The sequence below is a fragment of the Drosophila takahashii genome, chromosome 2L (genome assembly GCF_030179915.1).
Source record: "Drosophila takahashii strain IR98-3 E-12201 chromosome 2L, DtakHiC1v2, whole genome shotgun sequence".
In the NCBI taxonomy this organism is placed as follows: domain Eukaryota; kingdom Metazoa; phylum Arthropoda; class Insecta; order Diptera; family Drosophilidae; genus Drosophila; species Drosophila takahashii.
Genome location: NC_091678.1, coordinates 13,712,684 through 13,722,391, shown reverse-complemented (window position 1 = coordinate 13,722,391; position 9,708 = coordinate 13,712,684). Strand labels below are relative to the sequence as shown.

General features: G+C 39.9%; 1 protein-coding gene across 16 annotated transcripts in view; it reads right to left on the bottom strand.

The window, feature by feature from the left end:
• Nucleotides 1-319: 319 nt before the first annotated feature.
• B4 (imaginal disc development protein B4) overlaps nt 320-9,708 on the bottom strand; it is a 53,294-nt gene continuing 43,905 nt past the window's right edge. For 6 of the 16 annotated variants that reach the window (XR_011418972.1, XR_011418974.1, XR_011418973.1 and 3 more), the window contains 4 exons: nt 8,919-9,396; nt 3,895-6,102; nt 1,400-2,020; nt 320-1,263 (listed from right to left, as the gene is read on the bottom strand). Coding sequence is in view for 3 of the 16 variants with exons in the window: in XM_070216362.1 (XP_070072463.1) it covers nt 3,917-6,102; nt 8,919-9,396 (2,664 nt within the window). In the remaining 13 variants the exon portion in view is untranslated. Of the gene's footprint in view, nt 1,267-1,293; nt 2,021-3,894; nt 6,103-8,918; nt 9,397-9,708 lie in introns of those variants that run through there. The other 10 variants (XR_011418958.1, XR_011418953.1, XR_011418961.1 and 7 more) reach the window with 10 other exon arrangements.

Genomic DNA, 9,708 nt, shown 5'->3' with positions numbered 1-9,708 from the left:
ATTCAAAGTTTTTACATACATTTTACTTTTGGTTTTCCAAATCAGTGCTAGATGTCGCTTGTAGAAATCGTGTAAGTGTAAACTTTTCCGTATAAAATATGTAGAATGTATAAAATATGTCAAATAAAATGGTAAAGAACGCATAAGGTGACACTTTTTCGACATATTGCTTGGAATAGCCTGTTCCCACGGCATAATACCCAAAGGCTAATAAGTATGGAATAAAAAATCAATAAACAAATCAAGGAAAAATCTTGGATATCTGCTGATCACAACATATTTGAGAAAACCCTCCACCAAAGTAAAGTGAATTTCGCAATTTGAAAAGATATTTTAGTTTATTTCACTTGTATGGGTTTAAACATGTTTTCCAAAGGGATTTTTGTGTGTTTGTAATTTCTTTTTATCTAGGTAAATATATAAGTACAACGTGAAATATAAATTTGTATGCTAGACTTGATTGGGTGGCCTCAGTTAGAGTTATCTGTTGAAGTGAGCTGCCTTTGCTGAGTTCACTAAGCAGTGACATCGATTTCCATCTCGTATCTCGTACAATATCCATGGTCAGCGCTTAGAAAAAGATCTAATATAACAATAATATCGTATCAGTTTTCCTTATATGTGTGTGTGTGTGTTTCTATGTGTGTATTCGTGTACCCATTACCAAAAACATTTCATTAGAATTCAATTCGTTTCAATTTAGTTCTCATCTTATCAATTCAGTCATGCCAAGCTCCAGAGCAGGGCTCTTCTAAAATATCGATCAGCGCTCAGTTCCAAAAATCATCATCATCATTTTTTTTCGTGAATACCTAAAGTCTGGTCTTTGTTTCATTGTTGAGGATCTAAAAGTGCTACACGGTTATATTTTGTCAAATTTATGAATACATATTTTAAATACTTGTTTATCTATATTTGCTGCTGTGTGGGCTCTACTACGGTTTGACATTGAGTTTCTAATTGATTAATCGTGTGTGAATTTCTAGGGATTAACATAGACACCAAAAACATGATTACTTATAGTTGGCTTTTTTCGCTCCTCCATTTTAATAATCGATTAAATTCTTATTGAAATTTGTATTGCTTCACTATAAGCCGCAATAAAGTATATCAAAGGCCTGTTCGGGCGGCATTCTGGGGCATTCCCTCCCCTTTCAGTGCAATCTTTTCTTTGTTCTTCCCTTCCATAAAAATTCCTGATAATGCTTGATTTTTATAACATTCTCGTTTTGTATCCATGTTCGTCGTGGCTGTATCTTTAAGCTGCTAAAAATAAATATTACATGAGACATCCTTTTTTTGTTCGCCATTAATAAAATATCCTTTTAAAATGCCTTTTGCGCATATCTCTGGATAGATATTCTGTCTGTGCTGGTCTAAAAAAAAATTTAAAACTGACCTTTAATTATATTTCACAATATTTTCTTCTGTTATACATTTTTATCACACCAATTTATATGCTGGCGGGTTGTTACTCGTTAAGTAATTGCTATCTTTATCAACTATCTGCAAACACAGATGATACATCTATTTATAACACAAAGCTGATCTTGAAGAGGGCAAAATAGATTGAGTGCGTTGTCAACGCTCACTTTCAACATTTTTATCACCCTTGCGCTTCAGCGAAGCCTGTCTTACATGTCTACCAACTATGAAATGCAAAGTAACCGCCACTGAGTACTCTTAGTACACATTTCACGCATAATATGCTTGGGGCTGGGTTACGCCTCGTTCCTATTTATGTACAAAAGACCGATATTCAGATAGCAAGTACCCTCGTTACTTAGCTACTATCACACACACTGACTGAACTTGTTGCTGCCGCATTGTTGCTGTGTCAGAGAGGTTTTACAACTAGTATCATAGCTATTTTGTGAGTATTGCTTCATTTTTATACAGGGTTTTTGGTTACTCTAGGCTTTTCATCTTACAATATTTATTGAAATTGCTTCCATCTTGATATCTTGCCGTCTTGGGTAGAAATTAAAAGTAGGTTTCAGTTTCGGATCTGAAATAGTTACTGTAATGATTGTGGTAGCAAACGAAATAAAATAAAAAATCATAAGTTCTTGCTAAGTATTTATTCATGTAGTACCCAATTGAAAGTGTAAATATTGAAGAATCCTCCGGGTCGTTCCGAAGTCATTCATTACACAAGTAAAAGTTCGGCATGTCTCCACTTTCAAACGACTTCATGTTCTCTTTCAAATTAAGACTAGAAACTGGATCTTAATGTCTAAACTCTACTTTGATACTGCACTTCTGTATGGCGCGATAAAGTTTCTTAATAAGTTATCAAATGTGTATGGAAAGTTCTCTAACGACTTGCCTGCACAATGTTTGTTTACAGGCATCGAACGAAGCGGACAAGCAGACCCATTTAAATGTGTACATTGTTTTGTGGACATGCCCGCACTTTGATGTAATCGTTTTGTTTGATCAACTTAGAATTGTTGGGAGGGTACAAACAAGTGAACCCAACAAAACCAAGTTAATGGGTTTCCAAAAAAGAACGACAAAATACGAGAGATCGTGTAAAAGTTTGGCATTTTGCCCTAAAAGTTTATGCTATTTTACAAATATACAATATATGCATATGTATATGTATATCGCTTATGATTTGATTTGACTTGTTGATTGCCTACGAGCTAATAATACCTTAGGTTTGCACTAAGATTTCCATATCGTATGTATGTGTAAGTTTATGTGTATAAGTATAGCTATATATAAGTAATGTATACAATTGTATAATATTGCAATTTCCAAATGTTCAGTTTCATCATGATGTTTTTCTTGTATGGTTTGGGGATCGGGGGTGTTTAATGGGTCGAAGGTCGTGGACTGCGGGCGCAATGGTGCCACCCAAATATAGATTACAATATAAAATTGCTTGTCTTCACTTGGTTAGTAATAATATTAGAATTTCTTTTGTCATTTCAAGGGGGTTTTTCGTCGTCCAAAGCGACGTCTCATTTACAAATTTGATCCCTATTCTAATACTACTCGCTACAAATATATATATATATATGTAATTATGTGTTACGATAGAGATTTTTCTTTACTTTTTGTTTAGGTGTTTGTTAACCCAGATTCAAATTTTGTTTGAATTCACAATACATAGTCCGTTTTGTGTTTTTATCTACCGGAACGAATCGCAAAATAAGATACATGTCTCTACATTTGTGTTTTTTTTTGTGCATCAGCGCCATTTGACTTGCATTAAATTGTGTTTAAACGATTTAATATTACTCCAAGCTCCTCTAAGCCATGGCCAAAGGGCAGACAGGAAAAAGTATTTTTCGACATTTCTTAACATTGTAAACAAATTAAAATATAAATTCATTTGATTTAGTTGTTAAGTGCTATAAAAAGTTATCCGAAACAACTTTTCGATTTCAAATAAAGCCATTTTTCGATTATTATCTGATCTAGCATTGTTCTTATTCTAGTCTTGTACTCGAAAAATTCTATTTGACTTTAAATTTACCCTGGAAATAATGTAAATTCTTAAATTATTTAAACCCATGATGAGACGATATAAAATATCACTTTTTTTGGATTTTAGCACTGTTGTTCACATAATCAAAATGAACAAAAAGTATTACTAAGAAAAACAAACTAAAATACACATATGGAAACATTTGTTTTCTTATTGGAAAATGATTGAATAATTATATTGAAGTGTGTGTTTTATATGTTACGTGATTTTTGATATTCTTAAACTATTGTTCGATATTGTTTCATAAAGATTATGTGAGAAAATCATATAAAATGTTTGATTTCGAGTACAAGACAGTAAGATGGCCTTGAGTAGAATCTTCAGTGATTTTTCCTCTTGCTTGCCCTCTGCCCATCGGCGTCTTTAAAACAGGCCCTTGGCGCCGGCAAACTTACGTCGCCGGAATCACATGAGTCATCATTTGAGCGTATTGTAAATGTTATCCTCCCCGGCCAACTCCACGGTCGTGATGTGGGCAGCATGTCTCTCGCCCAGCGGTTCCTCTCCCAGGTACACGGTGTGGTAACTGATGGCGCTGCTCTTCACCGCCGTCGCAGCTCCGTTCACCTCGATGCGACTAACGGACTGTGGTCCATTGACCGAATACTTGAGCGACGCATAGTCTCCATCATCGTCCGGCATATGGGTTAACTGAGTGGCGCCCGAAAAGGTATCCATGGTGTGCGAGGGACAGATCTCCGCGTAGATATTCTCCTTTGTGTAGTCCACGGCCGGAACTGCTCTGTTGGCGGCCTCCGATCGCAGGCAGCCTTCACCGGAAATTACCAGCGAATCGCGCACACTGGAGTACGGAAGATCGTCCTCCACCAGCGAGGCGGGTGAAATCGCCAGATGGTTGAGTCCTCCTCCCAACAGACAAACACCACCGGCTGCCCTTCGTCCGGTGATCGGTTCCTTGGCCATCGATTGTTGCTGCGCCTTCAGCATCATCAGATGACGCTTCTCCTTCTCCGCCTCGTGCAGCTGCAACTTTTGCGGCAACGAAAAGTGACGCAACTGATGCAAACTCGACGATGACTTGCTGTACTGCCTGGTCTTCACATGGAACTCATTGTACAGCTTCTCCGTGATGAAGGACTGTGGCGGCGGTGTCTGGTTCTCCACATCCTCCAGCTCGGTGCCCGCCTCGCTGATTGCATCTGTGTGATTGTGGCTGGCCAGCAGATCGGGACGCGGCTTGCACTGGCCATTCAGCAGTTCAATATCCTGCAGGGACATCGATTTCTGCAGCATTGTGTCTAAGGACTTGGGCTCCATAGTGGTCAGCATCGTGGTCTCGGTGTCCGAGGCAGCGGTGCTATTAAGCGAGATGCCATCCTGTTCGGGCTGCTCGGGATCCGAGCCGAAACGCTCCTGCAAAAGCTTCGACATATCCGTGTAGCGCTCCATGCTCATTCGCTTGGCCTGCTCATCGAGATCCAAGTCAGAGTGCTGCTTCTCCACCTGCGGCTGTTGCTGCTGCTGCTGCTGAGGATTATGCTTGCCGAACCACTTCTTCTTGGTGGACTGGAACACACGCATGCGCTCAGAGATGCGATTCAAACTGGATTCCGACTGAGCTGCAGCCGCCGCCGCCTCCTTGGCCTCCAGATTCTCCAAATCGGATTTGCTCAGGAAGATAATCGAATCCTCTTTCTCGTGCGCTGCTGCCATGGTGCTTTTCTCTCGTCGCAGGATCTTTGGAAAATGCAATGGCTTCAGGATGCGTAGACCCTCACGATTCTTGCTTCCCGAACGTTCCGAGCGCTGAATCAGCTCAATCTCCACCAACTTCAGGAACGGATCGCAGTTGAATTGGCAAAACTTGAGCATATTCTGGACATTCGTGTTGGCCAGCATCCGCTGTTCAGAGTCAAAGCCCAGATAACTTTTTACCAGCTGCATATCCCGACTGGGATAGAACTTCCGCAGCTGCAGGGGCGTCTGGGTGTCCACGTCCTCGATGGAACAGCCCACGACCACATCCTCCTTGGTCACCTGACTAATGCACAGCTGCTCGGGGATGTCGGGTCCACCGGGACCTGAGATATAGCGCAGTGTCAGCGGCAACTGCTTGGCCGCCGTCACCAAAGCACCCAAACGATGCACGCACTCTGGATTCAGCTTGCGCTGGGCATCGCCCAGTTTCTGGAGTAGCTGAGGTATACCCGGCTCAATCTCGTAGAACTTGCCCTTGGTGGACAGTGGGACGTACATCACCTGCCGGTTCTCGTTCAGCAGTTGGGCGTACCGGTTCTTCTCCTTCTCCCTGCCCATGTAACCACTGGCATGCGACTTGGACGCATTTCCGTTGCCATGCTGCGACATATTCGTCTGCTCCTGCTTGCCATCCTCGAAAACGGCCAAAAGACGGAACACCTGTCCTCCCCTGGCGGTCGTTTTCACGTACTGCGGTCGTCCCTTCATTATGGGCAGACAGCCCTCGTGCGTCGGACTACTTGTGCTGTTGGGCGAGGATTCAGTAAAGGCCGGCATGTTGTCCACCGAGGCAAACTTGTAGACCCGTTCGCGAACCAGCTGTATCAGGGATCCGTACTGCGTGGCCGTGGGAAGACCCTTCTCGCTGACCAGCGAAAAGTAACCTGCGGAAGAAGATTAGATTAATTATAAAACAGTCTTTAAATAAAGTAAAACCCTTTTGAAAGGGTACTTTGCACTAACTTAACTTAATTATAAAATAATTTTTAAATGATAAATATAAAATTAATTTTATTTATCATTTAAAAATGATTTGTTGCCTATAAAAAGCTGTGAAATGACTTATGTCCAATTCCATTGATTTTAAAATCTTTTTAAACACGACAGAAATTTAGTCTTTACATAAAGTTAAACCCTTTCGAAAGGGTACTTTGCACTAACTTAACTTAATGATAAAATAATTTTTAAATAATAAGTATAAAATTAATTAAATTTATCATTTAACAAGAGAGAACGCTATAGTCGGGTTGTTGTCCCGACTATCTAATACCCGTCACTCAGCTAAAGGGAGTGCGAACGCTGTGTCGGGTTGGTGTCCCGACTAATAATCGTAACTCAGCTAAAGGGAGTGCGAGGGAGATAGATATATAATTTTTGATTGCGTATAACTTTTTAATGAATGGTCCGATTTGAAAAATGTCTTCTACATTTCGATAGGTATAAATATACACAACAAAATTGCATTTATACTTCTCGGAAATCTTTAAAGATGTGGGCGCAGGACCCATTTTAAAATCGTTAGTGGGCGATTGTGGGCGTTAGAGGGGGCGTGGCGCTCGGCTAAAATAAACTTGCGCTGCGTAGGAAGGCAAAGAATATGTGTGGGAAATCTCAACCTTCTAGCTTTTGTAGTTTCTGAGATCTCAGCGTTCATACAGACGGACAGACAGACAGACGGACAGACGGACAGACGGACATGGCTAGATCGACTCGGCTAGTGACCCTGATCAAGAATATATATACTTTATGGGGTCGGAAACGCTTCCTTCTAGCTGTTACATACTTTTGCACGAATCTAGTATACCCTTTTACTCTACGAGTAACGGGTATAAAAATTATTTGCTCCCTTTAAAAAGCTGTAAAATGACTTATGTCCAATTCCATTGATTTTGAAATCTCTTTGAACAAGACAGAAATTTACGTTTCAGCCACTAAACAAATCTGTTTACTGTCTAAAATCTTAAAAACCATTTTTCCGACAGCTGACAGCTTTGCATAGTACACGATTTGCAATCCAAAAATGAGAACAATAAAAATAAAACAAATAACGTGACGTACGGCTGGCCGTAATATGTACCTTAAAGTGGACCATAAAGCAGTGATATATTAAATAAATTTAAAATTAAAGTATAAAGAACGACAGCAAAGTACAACAAAAACATTGAATGCAATTAAAAGTTACATGTATCAAAGGGTCTATTAATCATTCCATTTAGTTTAATTCGCGCCACTGAGTTCAAATTATAGAAATACAACCACAAAAAATTGATGGTACAGAGACTAATGCAATCAATGTTGAGAGCAATTGAATCAACACAAGGAAAATCCAATATGGACGTGCAAATTGAATCACTCCAATTTGCCATCCATTTTTTTTTGATGCCGAACAGTGCAAGCCTAATGAATAAAATGATAATACCCAGCGTCAGTGAGTCTATAAATTGGCAGATTGCATAATATTTGCACACATTGGTTTACATTGCGCCTCGCCAAACGGCTGTGAAAAGTCACATGGCGTAGCGAGTTGAAACAATGGCTGAGTTGACCGCAGTTCGGTGGATCAGGAAGTGGGTGGTGGTGGTGGTGGTGCTGGTGGTGGGCCACCGAAGAAGTCACCACTGACTGACTGGCGGACTGGGCCAAAAATGAGCAGTACTGGAACCCCATTGCATAACACGCCTGATGAGCAATAGTTTTGATTACTTTTCATTGTTGAACTGTGACTGTGTCACGCAAATCGCTAAAAATAAAAACGAAAAAAAATAGCAGAGTGCGGGATACATGTGAATGGATTGTGTACTTAGTAACCTCGCACTGGAAGATCACAGTTCGCTTGGGTGACTCACTAAGTTAGTTACTTAGTTACGACTGGACCGTGTAATCAGGCTCAAGTAAGCATCTAAATGCATTCGTCATGAGAACAGTACTAAATTGTGCCTTTAAAGAACTCCGCGTCTGGTTTATGTAAATGGGCATACGACTATAATCTACCGTGTTCGTGCCGAATCGGTCACAGGGTTTTTGAAATCATTCGGTTATGCCCTTAGCTACTGCCAATCAGCGCATCAATCGGTGGGTCATTCAAGTTAATTTACTGTGAGCGATAAATTAACCTCCCGCAATGAATTGACGACTTGCTTGGGGCCGCCCTCGTCAGAGCCAACTTGTAATTAGAATTAGCCGCAACTGAGTAAGGCCAGTTTCAGTTGTTCGTAGGTGAAAATTCTTCTCTCAATTCAACTATGAAAATTGGTTCTAGAATTTTTTGAATGTAATTACTTTACTCAAATCATAGCTGGTAATTAAACAGCATTCCTAATAAACCTATGAGACCAGGTGCAATCATTTTTAATTCTTGTTAAAATTAATTTAAATAGTTAAACTAATTTGGGTTGAATTATTGTAATCTAAATTATTTGTAAATTGCACGTGCCAAATGTATTTTTATTGACTACACGATTTTAGCTAATTCTTTAAATTATTAGAATCATTTTATTATATTTGTTGTTCTAACAGATTAACAATTTACTTTTATAAAAACCAAAATAAAAAATTAAAATTAACTTTTACAGAAAATCGTTTGATTTAATAATTAAAATTTCTATCAAGTTTTATCATTTCTCTATTAAAAATTAATCTATTAAAATCCAAAACAATTTGGCTTTGCATCGCAATTAAATCATCAATTTCCAAAACTCACCCGGAAACTCCTGTGGAATGAGCACAGTCTTTTTGCGCTGCGAAGCCTGAGTCTTGGCATTGTGTCCGTGGTAGATGTTGCGCTGTCGCACCAGCCTGTAGAGCAGAAAAAGCTCATCGTGGCCGGGTGGGGTGCCACCATTGCTGCTGTGGCGACTGTTGTTGATTTGGTGACCAGAACCAGAACCAGAAACAAGACCAGGACCCGGACCAGAGCCAGTTCCGTTTCCGGTGCCGCTTCCTCCGCTGGACGATGAATGGGTGCCGGTGTCAATGTTGCCACTAGAAATGTTTCCACCACCACCAACTACCGGATTTGCTCCCGTCGAGGAGCTGCTCGATGCCGCCGTGGAGGAGCCGTGCGAGGAGCTGGACTGCAGAGTTTCGTTGGAATTCTTGCCCGCATGCAAGATGCGGACGACACGAGGCAGGGAATTCCGCTCCAGAAACACATCGGCGGGCAAAGCTTCCTGCTGCGACTGGAAGACAATTTATTTATTAGTTAACAAGCTTATTTTTAAATTTTTATATAAAAATAAAATAAAAGATAAATATGTAAATCATCATTAAAATTTATTAAAATTTATTGTAAATCAAACAATTAAAATATCAACCGATTAAAATTTAAACTGTTTCCAAGCCAGAAGTTAAATTGCAATGAAATTAATAGCTTGAGGTTTTGTGGCAACGACAGATTTTTCAAGAGATAAGAAAACCAATTGACGTCATAAATTGTACACTTCGTGGAATTATTTTTGAAATATTACATTAAAACAAAATGAAAGCAATTA